The sequence below is a fragment of the Saccopteryx leptura genome, chromosome 8 (genome assembly GCF_036850995.1).
Source record: "Saccopteryx leptura isolate mSacLep1 chromosome 8, mSacLep1_pri_phased_curated, whole genome shotgun sequence".
NCBI classification, from domain to species: Eukaryota; Metazoa; Chordata; class Mammalia; order Chiroptera; family Emballonuridae; genus Saccopteryx; species Saccopteryx leptura.
In genome coordinates this window covers 59764013-59790414 of record NC_089510.1, presented here as the reverse complement: position 1 = coordinate 59790414, position 26402 = coordinate 59764013, and the positions used below count along the sequence as shown (strand labels likewise).

Sequence of the window (26402 nt, the reverse complement as noted above, 5' to 3'; positions counted from 1 at the left end):
TTATGGAGCATTTTTAAAAAAAATTGAACCAATTCTGTGTATGTGGTTTATATCTTAGTTTCCTTTTTAAAAATTATACAATCATAGTAAACACACACTTTGGTATCTTCTCTTTTGCTACCTAACACATACTGCTAGCATTTTCCATACTGCCAAGCAACCTTCCGAAACATTTTTAAAGTCCTATGTTACCCAGCTGATGCATCATAATCTGTTTAACTAGCTCTTCTTGCTTGATATATTGGTTACCTCTATTCTTGGTAACCAGGTTTTTCAAAAGTCTGCTAGTGTCCAGAGTAATTTCTCTCTATTCTCAGCCCCCGTTTCCTTTTTTCCAAAACTATGTAGGTGAGAAAAAGTATATTTTATAGCTATGATTGTCAGTAACTCATGTTGATTTTTAAAAAGAGTTTTGGATGAAATTGTCTAATTTCTTGGTTTAGATGTTGGGGGGGGGTGGAATTAATGTCTATATATGCTTATTCACAGTACTTTTTAAAAAAATGAAACTGCTCTGTTGACAAAGGTATTTGTAGGAAAAGGACCCTTTCAAATTATTTTTCTAGTATTTATGAGGATTGATGTAGTGGTTGAAAGCCTGGATTCTGAACCTAGACTGCCTAGGCTTAACCCTTGACTGCCCGCGTCTTTGCTGTGTGCTTCTGTCCAGTTACATAACCTCTGTGCGCCAGTTCCTCATCTAGAAAATGGGGTTGAGGATAGCTATTTTATAGAGTTGCTCTGAAGAGTAAGGAAATTAATGCTTTTACCGCATTAATATAATAGCTGTCATGTATTCATATTTTGAGAATATTTATGCATGTTGTCTTCTCTAGAGAAATTTGAAAAGCCCTTCCTAATTTAGAAGACCCTGTAAACTTGTACCAGGCTTGGACAAAACTATTAAATGTTTTTAAATAAAAATATGTGTTTTGACCATTTTATAAATAAAACTAGCTAAAATAAAATAAAAGCTTGCCTTGGGCTCTTATTTCCATTTGGTAACAGGGACTATAAAAAACTGAGAGAGAAGTAATGGAATTCTGTTCTTGAACTTGAACTGGGATGTGTTCTTGTTTCTGAGTTAGGCCAGGTACTGTAAGAGATATTATGTTCTTTTTTCTTTGGTGTAACTTCCTCCCAAACTGATTCCGGTTCATTGTTAACATTGTTAAAATGGCGCTTCTGTCTCAAGGCATTTAACTTATAAAACAACCGTTTATATCTAAACCATGTGTTTGATGAGTCTTTTAAAAATGTATTTCATGGCTTGTGGACTATCATCAGAATAACATGTTGTTTCAGGTATATATAGCAGTCATAATAGGGAGGAAATGGAAAAAGATTTTAATTTAAATTTATATATCATGAGATTTAAATTTTATTAATGGTTTAATAGTAAAAATATTTACTTAGAGACTTGTTTTTTTTTTTGTTTGTTTGTTTTTTGTTTTTTTTTTTTTTTTTTTTTGGTTTTCTCCAGAGAAAATTAGAAAAGCCCTTCCTAATTCAGAGGACCTTGCAAAGTTGGCCCCTGACTTTGAAAAGATTGTTGAAAGCCTCAGCTTATTGAAGGATTTTTTCACCACAGGTAAGAAAGGACCTGTGTTTGATCTCATTGAAAATGTCAGGAACCACAGAGAAAAATAATCAGATATATTTATTTATTTATTATCATCTTTTCAATAACAATATTTGTACAAATAAAATACAGATTTTTGGAAAATATATAAACACAAACTTTTGTGGTACAATGTTTTTAATTTCTGTTAAGCCCAATAGGATGGAAGTTTGCAATAGCTTAAACAAGCTAAGCTTTAGTCAGCGAGGGAATAGGATTAGTTGTTCCTGACAAGTAGATGAGACTTCCTATGTATTTGCTTTTCATACTTGGTTAGAGCCAATTTGGTGATTTTAAAACAAATTTAATTATGATAGACCATAATGAGTAGAATTTACTAACATGCATTTGCCCAATTACTGCCCAACTGATACACAGCTGAGATCTCAGACATCTTTGTTTGCTCATTCCTGTTAAAATTTTCATTTCTATTTCCCCTTTTGCTGATTTTTCACAGGTCACAAATTGGTTAGTGAAGTCATAGGAGCTTCTGGCCTACTTCTCTTGTTAGGTGTGTAAACAGACATTTTTGCTGACCTTAATATGCCTTTTAAATGCTTCTAATGAACTACTTGCAAATAAAATTGCAGACCAAATTTATAATGCTGCTTATGCTGAATTTCGGACCCCTAGAACTATATTGGGCAAATTCATTCTCTTTTAGGTGGAAATAATAAAATAATTATTTTGCAGTAAAACTAAAATTCCTAAATATGTATCTGTATTTTAAGATTAAAGCTATTAAAAACAGAGTTTGCTTTACCAGAATATTTTCTTGAAGGTAATCTAATTGCTTTGGTAAACTGAAATGAAAAGTAATTTTAGTTTGTCTCATCTGTCCTGTCATAGGTGACATTTTAAATTTATTTTTTTACTATATGTAATCTTTACTTAATGGCAGTGATATATATCTGAGCTGTAAGTACACTCATGTAAAATACTTCTTCTTATCAAAGATTGTCTTATTTTTATTGTAATTTTAAGTAATGTTTTAAAATAAGTTAAACACGTGCTACAATTAAAAAATATTTTTTCATAAGCCAGTATGTTTCTTAAAATAAGAATAATTTTCCAAAAATGTGATACTTATTCCAAAAATCCATTTACTTTTTAATTGATTAAACATTATTTGGAGGTTAGTTTAGGTATCATCACTGGAGAATTTAAAGGACTGCTTATTTATTCCAAAGGTTCATCTGGAGAAACTGCATTTAGAGCAACAGATCGTGGGTCTGAAGGTGATAAGCATTATAGAAAGGTAAGTACAAAGGAGAATTCTTACCTAGGTAGTCCAGTAAGATTTTAAAGTTTTAAACCTGCCTAGAAGACTTGAAAATGGTAACATCTAACATCTAAGGATAAAATATAAAACATCTAAGTATTGTTACTAACCTTAGTACAAAATGCAAGGTATATATGGCAGTTTTAGAAATACAGTTGTATAAAGCCTATTTCTTTCAAATACGTTCTGTGAAATATTAAAGAGTTTGTCCCTTAACAAAGGATTTTGTTGTTAAATGTGTGTGGGAGAAGCTGGCATGAATAAAACAAGCAGGCTTCTTTTCTTGTCCCTAGGATATTTCAGATCTTAATGTGCAGATGTGCTTTGTGAAGCTCTTAGAAGTCTGGTGTCCAACACGTTCCAGAGATACTTAGCGGCAGAGCCCTTTGCATGAAGTGTTCTAGGGACCAGTGTATACAGCATACGCTTAGTGGCAATAGTAAGGGAATAGAAGCAGGTTATTAGGGAGTAAATTATTACATTGATAGTTAACAAAATTATGTAGAGGCTATGTCAGTTTCAATACCTGCATTAGCAAAATCCACATGAAAGTCTGAAGAGAATTACTTATGTGGAATAACTTATACAGTACATCGCTCTATATTTATATTCATATGTTAACCTTACATTTTCTTAGTCTCATTTTTATGTTTTGGAATTGATAAGGTAACTGATTCTTTGAATATTAAAAAATATATATCTAGATAGGTATTTGGAAAAATACTCTATGAACATTTTAAAATTAAATATGGAGTATGTAGGTTTTAGAAGGAAGGTTATTATGGTTTTACCATATTGAAGAGAAATTATTTCTTGTTTATTGGAGAAGCTGGAAGAAATTAATTTCTAAGTAGGTTTCTATCTCTCTCCCTGTCCTTTAACATTGAACTTTCTACATAATAGTCTAAGTTTTAATTATATTTCAACCCAATTTTCTTTTCCTTTGCTTTTTAACTTGATCTTTTGGAGAAAACATTTTGAAATGTGTGTGCATGTGTGTGTGTGTGTGTGTGTATGGGCATTTGCCTTTTAAGATATCTTTTCCATTGGCTTTATAATAATCAGGGGATATCCTTGACTATTCATGCTACTGCAGATAAAATAATGAATAGGAGTTAGTTGATTATGCACAGTTTATTTTGAACCAAGGCCTTGGCCCTTTAATACAGGTAGACTTACTGTACAGAGAGGAGCTAGTCTAATTGGGGAGAAGATTTCTCATTGCTTCGATCAGATATTGGATGTCTGCATTTCTGCTTTTCTCTATTATAGCTGAGGATGGTTTTGGTGAATGAGAAACCTACTGCAGGACCTGACTCAGATAATTTCCTTAAAATCCTGCTAAGGTGATAAATGAATAATCCGTAAAAGCTCAGGATCTCTATAGTGTAGAAGAAGCAAGGGAATGGATCTCAAGAATTTAATTATACACATTTACAGATTTGATTTTTATGCTATAGACATGAGAGCAGATTTATTGCTTTACTTTATAATTTCCTCCTTTGCTTGTTTGAAAAGAAGTATCCTTCTAGACTATTTTTCTTTTAATTTTTTCTGAATTTATGGCGATTTTTTGCCCATTAAAAAACTCACCCATTATAATTTCTAAATATTTGTTTTAAACACTAAATCTAGAGTTGGAATTCAACTGCTTTTTTTAAAGGCTAAATCAAATTGTACTGAATGCTAGATTAAAAATTTCTATACAAAAGAGCTTTCTCAGCCTCTACTAGTGGTTTTAATTCTATTAATATGCAGTATTATGGTTTCAGGGCTTGACTGCTGCTCTGTGACACTTGAGAATAATGAACCATTCAGACAAGATGTAGAAAAACTGATTTTAACAGACCTGTCTACAAATTAGTGGTTTAAGGTAATGAAGGATAGACCTTAGCTTAGCATTAGCCTTTTCGAAATTACTCTATTGTCTAAAACATCAAGTTCGAAAATTTGGATAGTGATCAGAGGTAGATAGCAGCCAGAGTTTAGCTGATACCTTTTTGATTGGTTGGGTCTGGTGTCTGAGAGCCCCAGAGTTAAAATGTATTCAGGGCTTGCAGCAGTCATGCTGTAACTTACTAGTTGTGTGGTTTATTCCTAAGTTTCTGGCTACACTTCTACTAGAAATATAAAAGTGAATGTGAATCAGATTTTTAAAACAGTAGTAATAAATTGAAAACATAACTAGAACTAAAAAAAAGATTTGTGCTTTCTAATAGGAGAACACATCTGGAGAAGTGCTGGCAAGTAGAGGAACAGTTAGGACCTTTCCAAGTCAACTGACGTTAAAGTGACGGGGAGTTGAGGGAACACAAATGTCTGATTGTTTGACTTGAGTCAGACAGCGTGAACAACATGATGAAGGGATTACCTGTGTTCCCAGTCCTGGGTCACTAGACTTTTAGGTGTTCTGGAGAGTTGCAATGGAGGTCTTCAAAAAGTCTACAGAAAGCATATCTTTGCATATAAGAATGTATGGGCTAACTAGATACCAAGTTTCTCTGATTTTCCTGGATCTGTGTCTATTCAGTTTGTAGACAGTTACTTGTTTATGTTGTATTAATGAAAATTTATGTATCTTTTATAAATAAAAAATGGAAAAATACTGAAACTATTTTTTAATACGTGCTTTTTTATTAATCAAAAAATTTAAAATTTATGTTCTCTTTAAAACGGGTTGGGAACCTATGGCTCGCGAGCCAGATGTGGCTCTTTTATTTTATTTTATTTTTTTATTTTTTTCTTAAGTTGGAAATGGGGAGGCAGTCAGACAGACTCCTGCATGCGCCTGACCAGGATCCACCCAGCATGCCCACCAGGGGGCGATGCTCTGCCCATCTGGGGTGTTGTTCTGTTGCAACCAGAGGCATTCTAGCGCCTGAGGCAGAGGCCATAGAGCCATCCTCAGCGCCCGGGCCAACTTTGCTCCAATGGAGCCCTGGCTGCGGGAGGGGAAGAGAGAGACAGAGAGGAAGGAGAAGGGGAAGGGTGGAGAAGCAGATGGGTGCTTCTCCTGTGTGCCCTGGCCGGGAATTGAACCCAGGACTCCTGCACACCAGGCCAACGCTCTACCACTGAGCCAACCAGCCAGAGCCTGTGGCTCTTTTGATGGCTGCATCTGGCTTGCAGACAAATCTTTAATAAAAAAAAAAATGTTAAAAATATAAAACATTCTCATGTATTACAATCCATTCATTTTCTACCACTCATGTTCATGATTGCGGGTGGCTGGAGCCAATCACAGCTGTCCTCTGGGACAACCAAATTTTTATTGGATAATGCGTAACGTACACGACTCGTATGGCTCTCATGGAATTACATTTTAAAATATGTGGCATTCATGGCTCTCTCAGCCAAAAAGTTTCCCAACCCCTGCTTTAAAATATTAGAAAGAGCCGCTGGTGTAAACTGAATAATATTTTTGAACTTGGAGACCTTTATAACTACCAGATAACAAATTAGAAATTGGAGTGGTGAGCCTATTTTAGTGAATTAATTTATCAGTAGATTTCTGTGTATTGGTCATAATAATACATTATAGCTGAAAAGACTACTTAGTGTATCTTCTTTTTTAGATTCAGTAAGATTCTTGTTTTCTGGTGAAAATTAATTTGCTAAGTAAGACATTTTATTATCTGTGCTTTTGTTCTGTGAAGTGTCTGATTGGTCATAAACATATCACAGAAATAAGGAATATGGTCATTCTGAAGTTTATAAGCATAGTTATAATTTATTGAAAATGTTTGGAGGACCTATGAAAAATCTAAATCTTGAAAGGTGGTATTAATTATTGAACAGTAATATATTACTGCTCTTCCTTTTCGCTTATTACTTTATTTGTGTGGCTTATATGGTACCTCCCAGCTGAAATAGTTCTTTCCTTTCCTCTGCCTAATTTCCATTCATCCTTAAGGCTTCTATAATCATTTCAGTTCCAGTAACTATACTCTTAACATTTCAAACACTTGCCATATTTAACTGTTTATTTTGGTTTGCAGTCTTACTATTGATGGGATGTTTCTACCACACTCTCTTCTCAGAGGAGGTAGGATAGTGCTGAGCTCTTAGCAAACACAGTCGATTGGTTTAACTCAGTAGAAGAGAGACTAATTTAAAGTAGTAAATTTGATGCCAACAAGAGTGATTTTATGCAATGTTTCTTTTTGCTCTGATTTCCTGTAAATTTCTCTTGGCCTTCAATATTTGCAGCTGTTGAGGAGAACAAGAAAGTGAAGGTAGTACACATGTAGTGCTGAATTATAACAAAGCATTGTTGCTTATGTGCTATGTACATTTCTAGGATTCCTTATGTAACAAACGTGCTAACGGGTAAAATGAAATTCTCACTATTATCAAGTAATTATAGATTCAGGAAACTTGAATTGCTTCAGCGTCTAACAAGTAGCGACTTATGCTTGGTTAGATTCTTAGCCAGGAAGCCAAATTGCTTGTGTCCTGGAAAGTCGTGGATGGGAAGCGGAGGGATCAGGGAAGAAGAGCAGGGAGGATCTGCAGCAGGAGGAGGGAGTGGTAGAGCAGGCAGCCGTACTTCATTCTTTAGTAATAAGGGCACTGCATGTTTATGTCATTTAGAAACCATTGCACTTCATAGGAAAGTTAGAAAAGGGGGATTTAGTAAAAATTGTAATATTCATTATACTATTGCTAATAGACTGATTTATCTCTTAAAACTATTATTTGTAGAAATTTTCCAAATAGTGAAATAAGATATGGTATTTCTTAATTGGAACAAGTTAAGTAATCCAAATCAAAAGTTGTATTTCCTTCTGATAACCAAATAATAAACACTTTTCAGTTCCCTGGGAGATTAAAAAAAATTAAATGGAAAATGGTTCTTTAGAGCTAGTCAAACAGCAGAATTATTCAAACTGAAAAGTACTTTAATGACTAGAAATATTTGTTAAATGGAAAGGGAAAAATGTCTTTACTCTCATTAAGTTCTTTTCTGGCCCCAAGTCACTTATAAATCTAATATAGCAGGTGTTGGCAGACTTCCTTAAAGGGCCAGATATTTTAAGTTTGCAGGCCAGAATGTTTGGACTACTCAGCCAGTCCACCGTAGTTTGCCTGCTTCTTCTCTAAAGGGTAATTTAAATAGTGAGACCAAAGTGCTAACAGGATGGTGTCAGGTGCCGACTTTGTAGTCCCTGCCTGCATTCAGAGCCTGACCTTTCTGCTTTCTGAGCTCTGTGACCTTGGACAAGTGCCTCGCTTCTGCTTCTGAGTTTCTGTTTACTCTTCTGTAAAAGGGGAAACCCTATCTGATAGGGTCATTGTGAGGGTTACGGCACATAATGAAACTAAATAAATATTGGCTCTTAGGATGATGATGATGATGATTACTATGATCTTACACTTTTAGTGCATGAGTAAACAGAATGTTAACATTATATAATTAATTTCTTCCCCTTTTCTCAAACTTTGAGGAGTCTTTTCTGAAATTGGGAAAAATGGATTGTAGGGTTGATGTGTAACTTATCTAGAGAATAGATATTTTTTATGAAACCAATTTGGATTTTATGCTAGAAACTTTGTGTGCAGTATTAGGTAAAAGTAGGTTGTTACTTGAGTCATTCAAGCAGCTGACATGTGTCAGGCCCTCTGGCTGCAACAATGAACTACTCAAAGAAGGAAACCTTAATGGTTGGTTCCCATTCCTCACACGGGCACCACTTGTCACAAGGACAATGAACTGCCTGGTGACCAGATGACATGCTCCAAGGGGCCATGGGGAGGTAACAGCCCTGGTTGGCAGACCGAGGGACTGAAGCCTTGTCCCCTGCCTTGCTCAGATATATATTAGCCAGTATAAATAATTCAAGGAAGCAGAAGAAGTTTACAGGGGGTGAAGTACAAGGAACATGCTGACTCCTAATCTCTGTTCTGAGAGCCTGAACATTTTCTTGTTGCTGAATCTTATCCTGCTGTTTCTAGCATAGGGTTAGAGAGGCCCCGGACTCTTGTCCACTCAGGGCCTTTGCCCTAAGGCACCTCTCTGCCTCTGATTGTTTAACCTAACTCTGCATGTTTTCACAGCGTATTCCTACATATCTCCCTTTTCTGTTTAGTAAAGATTAACAGAGAGTAGGATGGTTAGGTGGTTGCAGTGGAAGGTGAAGGGCAAGTATAGAGAGAAACAGGTTTTCAGGGTTTGCAGGCATATCTGCATTTTGCAGTACTTCTTCAGCGTGCGTGGTCAGGCGTTTTAAAGTGCCCCAGGGGATGTCAGGTGCTCCCGAGTGCTTGGGAGTGAGTTAGGTGTTCCCTTTTTCAGGTTCATTTCCAGAGGTGGATTCACTCTCACTTGCTGGTTCTCTGGAACTGGGTTGCTTTCCAGGGGCTGATGCCATCTCATGATAAGGCTTCCCATTCCTCGCTGGTATCCAAAGAGGACTTGTTGATGACAGATTGCAACATACCCTCGCCCCCACATTAGTAATTTGACTGGATTCTGCCACTCAGGGCCAGCTAATACATCCCAGTACAACATGAGAGGCTTAGGCCATTGCTTGGCTAGTACAAAGTGCCTCTCGGCTGCAGTAAGTGTAGGTGAGGAAATCTTCAAAAAATTAAAAGTAAAAAGATACAATTGTACTTGTGGGGTGCGTCTCTCCTTCTGACTCACCCTTTTTTGTTTGTGTAGTTGAGGCTTAAGAAGACCATTGGCTCTTTGTGCAATGTCTGGGTGAATTTCTCAAGCTCCCGAGGCCCCTAAAAATGTTTTAATGTTCCTTTTTTTTTCCTTTCTGGACAATCTTTTTTCTAAAATCCTTCCTTCCTCTTTCTTTGTCTCACCTTTGTCTACTTTCTCAGTTCCTTCTCTTTTTGTTTCTAACCTCTGCAATAAACCTTCTACAACCTGCACAAATCTTCTGCAACTTACACAAACCTTCACCATTCAGAAATAACCAGCTCTCAGAACATCTTACTTTTTCCTTTTAAAAGTACCTCTATACCTTATACCTTTTATTATTAAAACTTTGCAGTTTCTAATTTATCAGGATTCTCAACTTCTAAACCCCTTAACTTTCAGTGAGGCCTAAGTTAGTAATTAGCAATTTTAGATTGATATTTTTATGTGAACATATTTCATGACCTTTAGAAACAGGTTCTTTCATTGGTAAACAAACATTTTAAAAAGATATAATAAAGATAACAGGAACCTTTTATAAACCTATGGAAAACAAACATTTTTTGTTAAGAACTTTAAAAGACATTAATTAAATTAAACTGGTAGTGAAATTGTCTGCTCAGGGCTTTCACCCTAGGGCACCTGGCTGTCTAATTGTAATCCTAACTTCCTATTTTCATAACATATTCCTACAAGGCCCTACTTAGGATGGTGGCTTGAACACATTCAATGTGTCAGGCATTCTAGATGCTAGGAATAAAAACAACAGGGTATGAGTTCTGCTCTGCTACAAATTTCTAAAATAAGTTAAAAATGTATTAAAATGTAATATTTTAAAAATATGTTATAAATGTAGTATTTTAGTTCTGACTAGGTATCTCAGTTGGTTAGAGTGTATTGAGTGTCACCCCAATATGCCAAGGTTGTGGGTTCGATCTTAGGGCATATACAAGAATCAACTAATGAGACTGACCAGGCAGTGGCACAGAGGATAGAGCATCAGACTGGGACTCAGAAGAACCAGGTTCAAAACCCCAAGGTTGCCAGCTTGAGTGTAGGCTCATCTAGTTTGAGCAAGGCTCACCAGCTTTAGCCCAAAGTCGCTGGTTTGAGCAAGGGGCCACTTGGTCTGCTGTAGCCCCTGGTCAAGGCACATATGAGAAAGTAATCAATAAGAAACTAAGGTACCACAGTGAAGAATTGATATTCTCATCTCTTTCCCTTTCTATCTGTTCCTCTCTCTGTTTCTCTCCGTCTCTGTCACACACAAAAAATGAATCAACTAATTAGTGCAAAAATAAGTCTAACAACAAACTGATGTTTCTCTCTCTCTCTCTCCCCTTCCTCTCTCTCTAAAATCAATTAATATATATTATAGTATTTTAAATGTACTCACGTATTAATGACTTATAATTTCAAGATTATTTAAAAATTTTCTACCAAACTTATCAACTTTTATGTTTTTGTAGCATTTTCAGTTGATATTTTGGTTTCTGGAGTTATCACTGATTTTCTTGATCTGACATAATTTTTTAAAAACTGAGAACACTGTACATGAAACATGAGACTTGAGAGCTGCGTGTCAAATTGACACTAGGTGTTTAGAGAGTATATCATCTGTGTTTACAATAACTTTGTTATTTGTAACAATTATATTTTATATGTAATATATATCACTTAAAAATATGTGCTAGTTTTTGAGAGAAAAATGTATGAGCTTAGGAAATTATTGGGGAAAATGTGTTTTGTCCATTTAGGAGTGTATCTTCCTCGGTAGATACACACATTTCTTCCCCTTCCTTCTTCCACATGGCCTGACTTCCAGGCTGTGTAGCCTATCACTGGGCCCTGTAGTTAGGGTGAGATTTGGTGCCTAAAATTGGATAAGGGTGGCATCCTTTAGTCATGTAGCATAGTGTAATAGCTTTTTCTATGTGTAATTCTTATTTTCTTCCTACTTTTTTCAGGAGGTAACTTAATTTGAAAGTGAAGTGTCACTAGAAAGAGGATGTTTTCTTGTAATGTAATAGATGTTAGAGTATTTACCATACACTTTGTATATAGATATAAGCAATAAATTAAGGAAGGGTATATCAGCTATAAATAAAAAAGTATCGTGTGCCTGACAGACCAGCACAGTTAAGAAAAGTGGACTATTTTATTACTGTTTTGGCACTGTTCAAAGTAGAATACTGGTTAGTGTGTTAGATAAAGAATAGGTACACTACTGTGTGAACCAATACGGGAATTCCCTTTTTAAAAAGGGAATTGTTTTAAAAAATCTAAACACCTGAATGTTTGGAAGAACTGACTATGACAAGTGACTAAGGTAATAAAAATAATTGGGTTTGGAGTAAAAAGAAGCTGAATATTTCTGCATGATGAAAAGCAATGATACAAAAAATGAAAAACATGACAAAAGATTATGGGAATGATGAGGGTAGTGAGTTGGCATTATCTTTTCTTGATAGACTTATCAGTGACTATAAAATATTTATTTAGAAGATATATCTTGTAGATAAGGTTTTATAAATATATTCTGTATTGAATTTGGAAACAAATGTTGAAATTTCAGTTATGTTACTTACTACTTTGATGTTCTTTCTTGTCATGCAGAAATATCAAAAAGTTTCATCCTTTGATTTATAGTAAGTCATTATATAGTGCCATTATTATTGGCACTGATTATAGCCTCATGTATTAAAACTAAGAATCAAACAAAGTAAACCCTTCCAAATTATATGCTAATATTTTCTCTTAATTTAAAATGCTTTTTTGTTTGTATTTACTATTATGAAAACGTTTTGATTTCTATAAGTCTTTGGATTGTATGAATTAAACTGAGTTATAAAGCCTCTGGGTGAATCTACTCATTAAAATTTGAATGTATTTTATTTTAAGAGACTTCTTAATTGTATAATACAAAATAAAGTTTTTGGACAGTTATTTAAAAACCTCTGAAGCTAGCTAACTCCTCTTTTAGATTAATTTAGATTATTTTAATGAGTATGTTTTCCTAACTGTTTGTTTTATAATCTGATAAATATTGAGCCCTTTGTTCTCCTAGAATTTATGCAAATTAATGACCTCATTCACTGGAATTGAGTCTTTTTATGGTTTCTAAATGAGAAAATATTAGGCTTCTGACATTGTCAATTCTTAGTTGCCTTTTCTCCCACTTTTCTTAAGATTAGTTATCTGATAGGGCAGTAATTAAAAATACTGTATAGAGAGTGTATTTTATTATCATGCCATGTGTGAATATATTCTGATAAAAACTGTACCAGATTAACATTTCATGATTATTAAATTGAATGAATTTTAAACATAGCAATGCTAATTATTTTGTACATGGGTCCAAATTGGGTTTTGTTTCATTTTTAGTTTTTATAATAATTATATCCATATCTTAATTGCTTTTATAATGCTTATGTTTTAGTGGTTGATATAGTTTATACTCTCACAGGATATTTTTAATGTCAAAACAGCTCATAAAAAGTGAAAATTTAGTCAGACTATTTACTTGATGTTGTGTAAAGTTGAAACAGTATCTAAAATATTTTTTAATTTGCAAAAGGAAATACCCTAAGTATTAGTCAAGTTAGCTTGTGTGTATAGGCATGTAGAAATATGGATTAATGTAGAATTTTGATTAACTTAATACTCAGAAACTTTTTTCTTTTTTTTTAAATTTTATTTATTTATTTATTTTTTTTAGAGGAGAGAGAGAGTGGGTGAGATACAGAGAGAGAGAGAGAAAGAGAGAAAGGGGGGAGGAGCAGGAAGCATCAACTCCCATACATGCCTTGACCAGGCAAGCCCAGGGTTTTGAACCTGCGATCTCAGCATTCCAGGTCAATGCTTTATCCACTGCGCCACCACAGGTCAGGCTCAGAAACTCTTAATAGTTTTCATGGACTAGTATTTAGTTGCAGACACCAGATATCATGAAAAAAACATTTACTTAAAATAATAAGTTACAAAGTAAATAAACCATTCTGTATATCCTCTATTCAGCCATATGAGAATTATGGTTGAGAATTAAAAGATTTAATCAATTTATAAGGTCCACACTGTTCAAGAACTGTTTAATTTTCTCCCTCATCAAGTCTAGAACATGAACTAGTTCATATTGGCAATTCAAATATAAGGATTGAGATGTTTGTTTTCTAGAGTTTCCTGTTACTAGGAAATTTAGTTTATTACAGCACTACCTTCCTTGATCGTTTCAAGCTAGTCTAGTTTTTTTTTATACAGCCAATAGTTACTTATTTCACTTTTTAAACTGTGCTGTTTTATATTTCTGAGACACCTGATTTTACTGAGGGGAAAAATGGAAATGTGCAGAGCCCAACTTTCTAGTGGCTTGAAAGGTACATAAATGTTTCCATTTTTTGTTATATGCTGTCCATTCCTCCCCAACTTACATCTTTTCCTTTCTTGTGCCCTTTGGTTTAACATTGTTTTCCTCCCCAATTTTCCTCTTCTCCTCATTGTAAACTCGTGGCAGGGTCTGCTTGGTGAGCTCATTCTCTTACAACAGCAAATACAAGAACATGAAGAGGAAGCACGCAGAGCTGCTGGCCAGTATAGCACGAGCTATGCCCAACAGAAGCGCAAGGTGATGGATGGTTTAAGGGGGCTTCTGATGTGTTCTCATTAATCCACCATTTCTACAAAGATCATGTCGCCCTAATCCATTCATGGATACCAATTATGAGAAGTTATTTTTGACAAAGTAAAAATATGAAAGATACATAATACAAATATGTAACTTTCCTGGAATGGGTAAACATACCCAAAATATACATGATCTAAACCTGAGATGAACTGTGAGGGTCCATGAGTTTGTATTTAGGGAAGAATTATGAATTATGGTTTACTTGGTCCAGGTATTTAGTCATCCTAATTTCATAGTCAACTTGTCTATTTACTTGTTCTCCAAATTTTTATTTCTAAAATGAAAAGGATTACTATGGAGTGAAATGTATTTGTTTTAGCTAAAATGGATCAGCAGAGAACAGTTTTATTTCTTATAGAAGAAAACAATTTTGATTTAACTTTTGGGCATAGTTATTCTTATACAGGTTGATAAACTGATTGCATGAAGTTTGTACACTTCCTTCCATAAAGTCAGTGCAAATAAATTTTACCTTGGGCTACTGAAAGAAGAGATTCTAATAAAAGTCAGCATAAGTCAATACAAATATTTGGTTATAGGTACAATCAAGAAGTCCTTTAAAATACACTTTTGGCTGTTAGATGATCCCACAGTGTAGATCCCAAGGTTAATCATATTCTAAATGAACTTAGGAGTCAAAGTGAAATAAATGTAATGATTTTAAAGTTATATTGTGATGAAATCAGCTAATTTTCACATATATAATGTCAGAAGTTTTAAAGTTATGTGCAAACCTTACTCAGGAAATAAGATTCAGTGATACATAGAATTAGCTTCCTGTAGGTTCTGATATTGGAATCAACCTATATAGATAATGACTTAGTGCAATGCTTCTGCTGGCTAACCTTATTGCATCTGGTGGTGGTTAACACTTGAGATTACTTGTCATGGTTTCATTCATTTTTTCAATGTCACTTCCTGGCTTTTCTCAGTTCCATGGCTGTGGAATCAACTACTGTATGTTTAGCTTTCAGTAAAAGAATGACCTAGGTAGATACAGAAAGTAATTTTTGTACTTGATTAAATTAAAGTGTGTGTGTTACCAAGAAAAGACTTATTTTAAATGGCACTTTCACATTCTCTGTTCTTTGGCTGTTGAGAGTACCATTTTAAATATGGATGCATATGCTGAGCCATCCTTTCCTTGGCTTTATTACAGAAGAAGGGGAAGGAACTATTATGTTCTGGTACGTTATTTGGAAATATGAATATAGTTCTAGTTAAAAATTGTTCTTAAATGTTCCTAATGATAAAATAATTTGAAATGAGTTCTATAGTCTGCCATTTTAAGGTTTTAAGGTATGGTTTAAGATTTTTTTGAATGTGATGTTATGAGGGCTATTAGAAGCAAATGCTGTGTATTTTCTACATTTGTCAAAGGGTAATGCTCATTTGAGACCCACTTGCTTTTTTTTAGGCATAGAGATATTCCTATTTCTAGTATTCATTGGATTTATCCACTTAACTCTTCTATGTCTTACTTCTCATGTTTGTAAAATAGGGACTGACAGGACTGTGCCTCCCTCTGTTTTATTATGACACATAGTGGGGCATCAGACTAAACTGTTCCTGCCACGGTGTGAAAGTCAGTGGGACAGTAGGCACCGTTCCCGCTCTTCCATCGTGACATCATTCCCCTTGCTGTCCTGAAAGACAGATTTCTTATGGTTGCTCCCTACTTTTCCACCTATAGCTAGTACACAGGTGACTTCACCCTTCACTATCACAATGATCAAAATCCTCATTCATAAGTTTTATATCATTCTAAGCATTTGATGTTTACTGAGGTACAAAACCACAGCTTTTTGTTGCCTTTGAATCATTTTTTCTGCCTTCTTGAAAATATAAGTAGGTTTTTTTTTTATATCTTAGTAGTAGTAGCAGCTAATATTTTCTCTATCTTCTGAACAAAGGAGCTCACGCAGTAACAGTAGATTAAAACTGCTATTGGTAGTTTTGCCTCCTGTGAATATGTACACATACATAGACATTTTGAGTCTTTTATATATGTGTTTTACTATTTCAGAATGGCCACCGTAGCTTAGGAGGAAGAAATACTTAAACATGTAAAATCAGGCTTGGTTCTGTGAGGAGCTAGTAAAGGTTTTTGTCTTTCAGCCTTAGCTTGTTTCTGCGGAGGATTCCGCTCTTTCTCCATCAGTTCCACAGCCCTGGAATTGTACAAAAGCCCTGGTTTCAAGACCATTGATACCCATTTCTGTCAGGGTGAGTTTTAAATTAATTTCATAATGCAAACTGAGTATCTTAAACAACAGGACAAGAACTTACTCTTGTCGTAAATAGTTCAATTTTATCGGAAAAGTGCATTAAAATAAAATACACCCAAATTGCTAGTTAAGGCCTTAAATAAATGACAGAATAAAAATAGCATGTGCTAGTTTCTTAAGAAGATATGTAAAAGTAGCTTCTCATTAATTTTTATTTTGTGAACCTAAAGGTTTCACCTTATTTCTTAGAAAATATTAGGTGTAATTAATTATTGACTCTACCAACACTTGTAACATTACATTAATTTTGATGTTCCATTAAGCTAAGAAGATAAAAAGTAAAACTTTGCATGAATTATTCCTAATAATCATATGCCAGAAGAGCAAATGATAAATCTAAATACTCTTAAAATAGGGATTTATAAAAATCTTAACAGTCATGATTACTAAATACTTGTCAGCATTAAGATTGTGTTTGTAAAATTTTGATAACCTTATATAATTTTAACTTTTTGTATACCCTTTTTATTTGACCAAATTACTAAATTAACCTTTTAAGCTCTTGGCTTATAGTAAACAGTGTAACTTTTTTGTGTAATTGTATTAGTTTCTTAACTATTGTCGCACTGTGTAGAGTAATGATGAATTTTGTATTGTAATTTAAGATATATTGCATGAAATTGTTAAATATTCACATTCAAACTAAAACAGTTTATACTAATAGTGTTAATACATTTTATACTAATTTAGCTGCAATTGGATGAATATTTAATGGAACAAAGTAAATCAAAGTACCTTTTAAAATGAATTGGGAATTTAATCTGCAATTTTTTATGACCACATTGTTACAGTGTGATGGCATGCCTTGTGATCAAAATGCAAAATTATTTATTTCTTCATTGGCCTTCAATATTTTGTTCTTTGGATTGTGCGCTTCTCTCTAAATTTCTTGTTTCCTCGCATTTTAGGGGACTATTAATCATTCTTGTCCATTCTACACAAACACACAATCAAATGAAAAAAGCTTCTAGCCACAAGTCTCTGCTTGCTCTGTGGGAGTGAGAAAACAGCAGTCAAGTTGGTTTTATATTATCTTTTTTTCTAACTACTGAATCATATCTGGAGATTTTTAGGCCTAGGCTTTTAAAGAAAAAAATCATACGTACCCATCATTTCCAGCAAGCATTGTCATTTTTATTTAAAAGAAGTGTTTAGGGTAAATTTTGAGAAATAGGAATTAAAATCTCAAAATAACTTTATTACATGGATAAGAATTATTAATGTCTTCTTAAGTAAGAAAATCATTTAAATTTTTTTTCATATCTCTTTGCTACCATGATGTCTTGATTGCTTTAATAGCCAATGAATGACAAAGATTACATGAATTTTAACTTGTTTTTGTGTCCTATGAAATAAATTCATGTTTACAAATTTTAATTATCAGAAAGACCGAGGTTGATAACTTCTGCACCTCATCAAAGAGTCAAAGCACAATTGTGTGGATTTGTCATAAAGGACATCATTTTGATTAAAATTGATCATTGTGTTTTATATTTAAAACTGTATTGTAACTACTTTAAAACCTGTTATACAATAAACTTCTTTGTCGGTTTTGGATATTGTCTCTTAGAACTATTATTAATAACAATTTGAAGTAGTTTCCACAATACCTGTGGGTTTTGTCCTACTTTTGTTTTTATGTCCAAATTAATTTTAGTTGCTTTATTTGACTTTATTGCTACTGATGCATTTGCTATAACATGTGTTAGCAGTTCTTGCACTAGAACTGAATTTAAAAACAATCATCTGAAAATGCAAGTTGTTCTTTGCGTTTATTTAATATTTACCTACTTACAGAATGGAAATGGCTAGTGTTTTTTTAAAATACACACTATGATCAATGAACTTTTTCAATACCTGTAAATCATAACATGTATCTGACTTCCCAAAACACAATTCTGTAGGGCTGTCAGTACTTTCATGCATCCAAGTGCCTGCGCTTGTGCACAAAACAAGCTTTGAAGATCGTAGTAACCACATGTCTTATTTTTCTAACAAGCCATTCAAGAAATGACTAGCATAGCAACAGGAAAATTAAGGTTTTTACTTAATGTAAAATTTTGATGAACTGTTTTTATTGCTAAATACAATTGTATTTTACTTTCCTAAATATTAATTGATTTAAAATTTGCTTTGTTTATACATATTAAGTCAATAGCTTTTACTCTTAAAAATACATTTAAAATTTTTAACTTACTATACATTCTATCTGAACCTAATTCTACTCAAAATTAATTTGTTTTAAATATTTAGGTGTCAGACAAAGAGAAAATCGACCAACTTCAAGAAGAACTTCTGCATACCCAGGTAATTCTGATGAGTGAAAAGAACCAGGGACTTTTTCTAATAGTCAAATATGAGTTTGGTGATGTGAAAATTAATTTTTTTTAACAAAGCAAAATTTGGAATGGTCTAATGGTAAAATGTTATCATCAAAACTATAGAAAAAATAAGAGAAAGTGACTTGTCCTTATGTAAACCTATGCTTGCATTTTTACATTTATAGGCTAATTAAGTACCAGTTATTAATTAATTCAAGTTATAGTTGTGAGTCTACCACTGTTCTCATGAACCCTCAGAACTTTTTCCTTTACTTTTCTAAAGCCCATAACCAATCAGATAAGTTTTCTAAAGGTATTTCTGGTACTACTTTGTAAAGCTATTCTATTATAAAATCATTATTATTATTTTATTTTATTTTCATTTTTTTATTTGTGAGAGGAGGGGAGGCAGAGACAGACTCCCTCCCGCATGTGTCCCGATGACCAGGATCCACCCTTCAGGCCCGCTAAGGGGGTGATGCTCTGCCCATCTGGGGTGTTGCTTTGTTGCTGAACAACCAAGCTCTTCTTAGCATGTGAGGCAGAGGCCATGGAGCCATCCTCAGTGCCTGAGGCCAGCTCGCTCCAATTGAGCCATGGCTGCAGGAGGGGAAGAGAGAAAGAGAAGGGAGAAGGGAGATAAGGAGGGGTGGAGAAGTAGATGGGCGCTTCTCCTGTGTGCCCTGACCGGAAATTGAACCCAGGACTTCCACACACCAGGTTGACACTCTACCACTGAGCCAACTGGCCAGGGCCTAAGATCATTATTATTTTAAAGATCTGTGTAATGTACTGAGTAGCTATCATTCTAGTACAAAATTGTCTTATCATCCACTCCATTGTCAGATATTCTATATAGTTATCAATGATCTGCAATATTTGAGTTTTTTTTTTTTTTTAGTTAAAAATACATTATTTGGGCCTGACCTGTGGTGGCGCAGTGGGATAAAGCGTCGACCTGGAACACTGAGGTCGCCGGTTCGAAACCTTGGGCTTGCCTGGTCAAGGCACATATGGGAGTTGATGCTTCCTGCTCCTCCCCCTTCTCTCTCTCTCTGTCTCTCTCTCTCACTCTTCTCTCTCTAAAAAATCAATAAATAAAATAAAATAAAATAATACATTATTTGCCTGGCCTGTGGTGGTGCAGTGGATAAAGTGTCGACCTTGAACACTGAGGTCGCTGGTTCGAAACCCTGGGCTTGCCTGGTTAAGCTACATATGGGAGTTGATGCTTCTGCTCTTTCCCCCTTCTCTTCTCTTTCTCTTTCTCTTTTTCTCTCTTCTCTAAAGTGAAAAAAAAAAAAGACATTTTATGTCTCTTTGTATATGCAGCATGGGGTATTGAAATTAAACACTTAGTATATTTTGAGTCACGTTTCTTTAATATCTATGAATTGATTGTCATACCTAACTGTATGACTTGTGCTCTGTGCATCATTTATATTTTTAAGACTTCCCAGGCAGGCAGTTCCAATCTGCAGCATGGGTTAAGTAAGAATCACTGGTGACAACGTGTGGTCTATGGAGCAGTCGCTTAAGTATATTTTGGAAACTTGTTAGAAATGCAGATTATTAGCCCCATTCCAGACTCACTGAACCAGAAACTTTGGTATTGGAACCCAGCAGTCTTTATTTTTAAAAGCCCTCAAGAGATTCTGATGCATCCTTACATTTGAGAATTACTGATCTTTGGAGTAATTACTGTCCTTTGAAGGACAGCCTAGTAGCACATCTCTATAAAATAGCTACAGCTCGGCATCTGTACCAGAGAATGGTTTCATCACAGAAATTTTGTAGACCCCATCGTGGATTCAATATTTACAAAGAAATGAACCAAAGGAAATCCTACCACCCTTACAGCATTCATTGATACTAGCCCTTGGTCTGTGCAGTTATAGTTGTTAGCCACTGAGCGTTGATACAATGCTTGATCATATGATTATACCAGTGATACCCAGTAGAAATATAATGGAAACCACATATGTAATTTAAAAATGTTACATTAAAGTATAAATAGAAACATAAAAAATTGATTTTAATAATGTATTTTATTTAACATTGTAGGTCCCAAATAGTATCATTTAAATATGTACATTAGTATAAAAGTATTAGATGCTTTATTTATTTATTAGTTGCTGAATTTTAGAATTCTGGTGTGTATTTTACACTTAAAAACACATTGTGATTCAAACTAGCTGTATTTCATGTGCTTAATACTCACATGGCTAGTAGCTACCATATTAGATAGCAATGGTCTAATTCTTAAATACTGCCAGAAATTTGTTATATATACTACTGTTACTATACATTATTTTTTTATATATATAAGATGAATGTTTTATAAAAAGGTTTATAGTAGAATTTAACCTGCAGTTCTACCTGTCTCATACTATATAGTTAAACTAATGTTTTTCTTTAATTTGTCTTAAATTAGACATTCTCTGAGGATAGAAACATGATTTCTTGTTATTTACTGTGGTCTTGGAAGATTGATTACAACCTAAAAAAATTCTGAGAAATATTTTCCATTCTAAAAGGCATGATATTATAAGTTGAACATAAACATTTTGCTTGTTGTAGAATGGAGTAATTCTTAATAGTTTACCAAACCTTATTACTGCTTAGAGAAGAAATACTAGTGTGCAAACTGAAAAGACCAATTAGAAAAAGGTCACATTTATTTAAGAAAAGTGTATAGCTAAGCATGTACTTTGACAAAACAATGTATCTGAATATACTGTCTTCTTAAAATATGTTTTTATATTAGTATTTTAAAAATTAATGTGTAATCTCTGGCCACAGAAATTTAACAAAACTTGAAAGAGTTTGAGCCCCCAACTTATCGAAAACTCTGACCTTGGATAGGCTATCAAGCATCCCTAACCTCAGGTTCCTAATCTGTATAACCTTTGCCTTTTGCGAAAGAAGTTAATGCAGGTGTAACACTCAGTACAGGCTGGTCACATAATGCATGCTCAGGTACAATAGGCTATTATTTTTTTATATCATTTTAATTAAAACAAAATAATATGGGGAATGGGAAGAATTTGAAAATTTGCCAAATGTCCCTATAATGAAGATTTAAAATTTGTATGTAACAGGAAATATTTCTTTATGGAGTGTACTTAAGGACTGGTTTCTTTAAGTGATTACATTTTTAGTGCTTTTAAATAATATAATTTCTTCATTGTAAATAGCAAAGAATTTTCCAAATAAAGTGCCAAATTATAACAGAAAACTATATTGAATTTTACTGTTTGTGTGAAATAACTGAGAGAATAAAATAAATTGTGAATATATTTATAGGAGCTTTTTAAATGAAGTAATTTATTTTAAGTAGGAGATATGACTTCAGGACTTTGGAAGCTTTTAATTTATACTTAATTAATGTTATTTATTAGCACATCTTTTTCTTATGTAGTTATGCTATTATTTCATTTCAGTTAAAGTACCAGAGAATCTTGGAACGGTTAGAAAAGGAGAACAAAGAATTGAGAAAATTAGTGTTGCAGAAAGATGACAAAGGCATCCATCATAGAAAGCTTAAGGTATTTTAAGTTTATCTTAATTTATTATTTCTCAGAACTTCGTGCATTCATCAGTACTAGTGGGTAAGGAATCATAAAGAGTCCTCTCCTCTTCTTTTGTAACTGTTACCCTTCAGGAATAGGAAGGTTCTCTTCCTATATTTAAACATGTTACAAATTGTAATTTTGAACTATGCCCTTAAGATCTTCATACTTTAAATAGTCATATCTTTAGTTTTAAGAAAGTTAACATTTTCTCCTGGAAAGTTCCCTAGGAACTTTTAAATTTTAAAGAATTTAAAATTTTAAAGAATTTTTGAAAAAGCATATGTGGATACTGTTATCAGCATATTGGTAATTACCATTACCAGTAACTTAAATCTTATGCCCACTAAACCAAGCAGTATTTGCTAAATTAATTTGGAATAATTCTTTTAACTTACATCTCATATAAATAAACTGAATGTGTGTGTAGAAAACTGCAATAAATCGTGGTACAGACATTTGATAGCCATGGTCTAAAGATATTTATTGTAGTTTAAATAGTATATATTAGTAGTTCTGACTCTAAATCATAACTACATAAAGACAAATACTGTGGCTTTTTTATAGGTTATTCAAAAATATTGAGTTGAGAAAAGTTATGTCCAACTGTTATTATATTTTGAGAATTTATCTCAGAAACAGTATTTTCTGTCATAAAATGAGATGCAATGAAATTTTAAAGAATTCTTTGTTTATTTTTCAGTGGAGGGACAGCCGTTGCTTCCCATTTATTATTTCTAAATATTAAGAGAAGAAAAGAACTGTAGGCCCTTATTTTGTTTTTACCTTAGCGTTAAAACTTACCTTTAATTATTAAATGCTTAAAAGTAGCCCTTTTCCCTCAGCCTGTGTATTTGTTCATTTATTCATCAAATACTTACTTGAACCTTGCTATTTGCCAGGTACCATATTTGATCCTGTTTCTACATACAGAGAGGAATAACACGGATGTCTCTCCCTGACACTCATATTTTAGTCTGCCCAGTTGTCAAAGTACACTTAATCATGCTTACTGATTCAACAGTCTTTTTGTTGATTCTTTTTCCACTTTAATCCTCTTTTTGGTCTTTCTCCCCCACCCCATCCATCTCTGTCTCTGTCTCTGTCTGTCTCTATCTCTATATCAGGCACACACACCAAATTTGGTAGAAGATTACTTCCTTTCAGTTGGTCACCTGACCCCTCATTTGACCTTTATGATGTTAATGGTGTTCCTTTGTTGGGCATTTCATATTTTTTCAATATTAAATAATAACTTCCCTCTTTTACCATTTAATTAGAAGGTTAGAAAATCCTGAATTAATGTGCTTTAATAATCAGTGTACCTATAAATAAAATAAATTGGATACATTGAATTAGAAGAAATGAATTTTATTCTATAGTATTTTACTATGACTATGTATTTACGTTATTTGAAAAAACAGTATGATGATTATGGAAAAACATTTTGAATTTATTAGCTTTTTTCGACACATTTGTGATATTTTTTAAAAAATATTTTCACTGTTTAATACTAATTTTTTAAATTTTATAGAAATCTTTGATTGACATGTATTCTGAAGTTCTGGATGTTCTATCTGATTATGATGCCAGTTATAATACACAAGATCATCTGCCAAGGGTAAGAGAAAAATCAATACATAGTGAACTTCCTCGTTATCAATAAAAGCCTTTAGGTTTTAAAAAAAGTTATATGTGCACGGATGCACACACACAGTACATACACATATGTATATGTAGACACATAGACTTAACCAGAGACATATATTTTTTACCTATATAATATTACTTATGTGTTCTAGTTGATGTATTAAATATTGAATGTTGTGTGAGTATTTTGATCCATTGGTTGACTTATATTTGTGTGTAATAAAGGAAGGCTGTTAGATATTTGAATTATGAATATATTTGGCATAATATATGTATAATATCGATGATATTAAAGTACCTGAACAGTGGGTTAAATTCAGGACACAAGTGAAATTTAACATCCTAGGATTGAAAATGTCTTTGTAAAGAGTGAATCAGCTATGGGAAAGATTTGTGGAACGTGAATGATCGTTTGAAACGTTTTGAAAATAGTGGTTTAGTAAGTTTTTAATAAAAATTTGGCTTTGGATTTGACATGGATCCAATTCATGTTTCATTATTTATATTTTCAATGTGCATCTATGTATCAACTATCATTTTTTTTCATCGATGGTCTTTTTAAATTCTTTATAGATATTTAAAAAAATAAAAAAATCTCAGCAGCATTTCAAATTTCTTTAAATATAAGTTAGTATTGAATATATGAATAAATGTTACTTGTTTTGCGGTAAGGTTGTTGTGGTTGGAGATCAGAGTGCTGGGAAAACTAGTGTGTTGGAAATGATTGCTCAAGCACGAATATTCCCACGAGGATCTGGGGAGATGATGACACGGTCTCCAGTTAAGGTAAGAAAATAGACCATCTGAATGGAGTGCCTTAGAAAGGTAACTGCTTCAGTGAGCTTTGTTGATGGTGTTGAAATGAAGAATTTTAACTAAAGAGAGCATTTGAAGTTATTCTTATTGTAGAAATCAGGGGGCATGGCCAGGAGGCCACTCTGACAGGAGTTGAGTGCGGAGGAGTGACGAGAGGGGGACAGGAGTGTAATGCAAGGCCAGGCTCTACTGTTATTAGGCCTTTGGAGTTCATGCTGAGTAAGAGAATGACAATCTTGGAAGTGGAGTCAATGAATTTAATTATCTGGCTTTAATATAAAAAAGAGTAGAGAAATGGGGCAGGAGCAGTTAAAATATGTTGGGTCAAGAGAGAGTTTTTAAAGATATATGCTATATGTAATGATCTAGTTCAGTGGTAGTCAACCTGGTCCCTACCGCCCACTAGTGGGCATTCCAGCTTTTATGGTGGTCGGTAGCGGAGCAACCACAGTATAAATAAAAAGATAGATTTAACTATAGTAAGTTGTTTTATAAACATTTATTCTGCCAAACAGTGAAAATCTGACATAAAGTACTTGGTAAATAATTATTATTTTATGCTTTAACTTGCTATAACTCTGCTTTATAAATTTTATAAAGTAAAATTACTTCCCTACTTTATAAATCACCATGACTGTGGAACCGGTGGGCGGTTACAAAATTTTACCACTAACAGAGATACAAAAGTGGGCGGTAGGTATAAAAAGGTTGACTACTGCCGAGGTCCAGCCCCGGGGGGAATCCAGGGGTCCCACAGGAAGAGACGGCGTCGGCACGAATCGAGTGAGAGAGCCGAATTCTTTGTTTTCTCTTTATTCTCTCGTTAGCATTTACTGCCAGGCATCTCTGCCAATGGCTGGTCTAGCTTTATTTTTATACACACACACTTAAGTTACAATCACATGGTATTCAGAATACATTGATTAATCATTGTTTTTGTTTCACTATGGTTACATATTTCTAGGCAACAGTTAATTCATTTCTATAAGCTATAAATCAGGTGGTAAGTCATTCAAAGTACTGTTATACAATAACTTGAACAGCAATAACAATATTGGTACAAACTTCTAAAAGGTCAGTACTGATTAATAACTCTACCTTACCTAATGTCCTATTGTCTAGTCAAATTTTATTTATCTACTAATTATACACTAGTTAAGTTCTAACTTTATTTTTCTCAGAATGTTCCACCACCTGCAGGTCAGGTATGCAAGAAGAAAGGAAAGTTTCTCTACTCTACCACATGAAAAGGCTAGGGAGGTAAAGTAATGAATTAAGTGAAGGCTGAAAGGTGCTTCTGTGTATAGTTACTGTTTCCTACCTATTCATAAGTCACAATCTATTTATTCTAACATGATTAATAAGAAGGAATTCTCCTACAAACTTAACCCTTTACAAGGGATATCATAGCCAGCCTCTTATATCTATGAGCCCAGGCAAAGGGGCTTACAGGCTTTTCTGTGGAACTCACACCCTCTGTCTCATTTCCAAAGAAATTATACGAATCTACAGGGAAAGC

The 26402-nt window shown here is 33.8% G+C and overlaps 1 protein-coding gene across 4 annotated transcripts in view; it reads left to right on the top strand.

Moving 5' to 3' along the window:
* Nucleotides 1-26402, top strand: part of OPA1 (OPA1 mitochondrial dynamin like GTPase) — a 104383-nt gene that overhangs the window by 12677 nt on the left and 65304 nt on the right. The window contains exons 4-11 of one of the 4 annotated variants that reach the window (XM_066347714.1): nucleotides 1484-1591; nucleotides 2079-2132; nucleotides 2812-2879; nucleotides 14066-14176; nucleotides 18778-18831; nucleotides 22289-22393; nucleotides 23952-24038; nucleotides 24740-24853. In XM_066347714.1, the coding sequence (XP_066203811.1) occupies nucleotides 1484-1591; nucleotides 2079-2132; nucleotides 2812-2879; nucleotides 14066-14176; nucleotides 18778-18831; nucleotides 22289-22393; nucleotides 23952-24038; nucleotides 24740-24853 (701 nt within the window). The remainder of the gene's footprint in view (nucleotides 1-1483; nucleotides 1592-2078; nucleotides 2133-2811; nucleotides 2880-14065; nucleotides 14177-18777; nucleotides 18832-22288; nucleotides 22394-23951; nucleotides 24039-24739; nucleotides 24854-26402) is intronic. The other 3 variants (XM_066347715.1, XM_066347716.1, XM_066347717.1) reach the window with 3 other exon arrangements.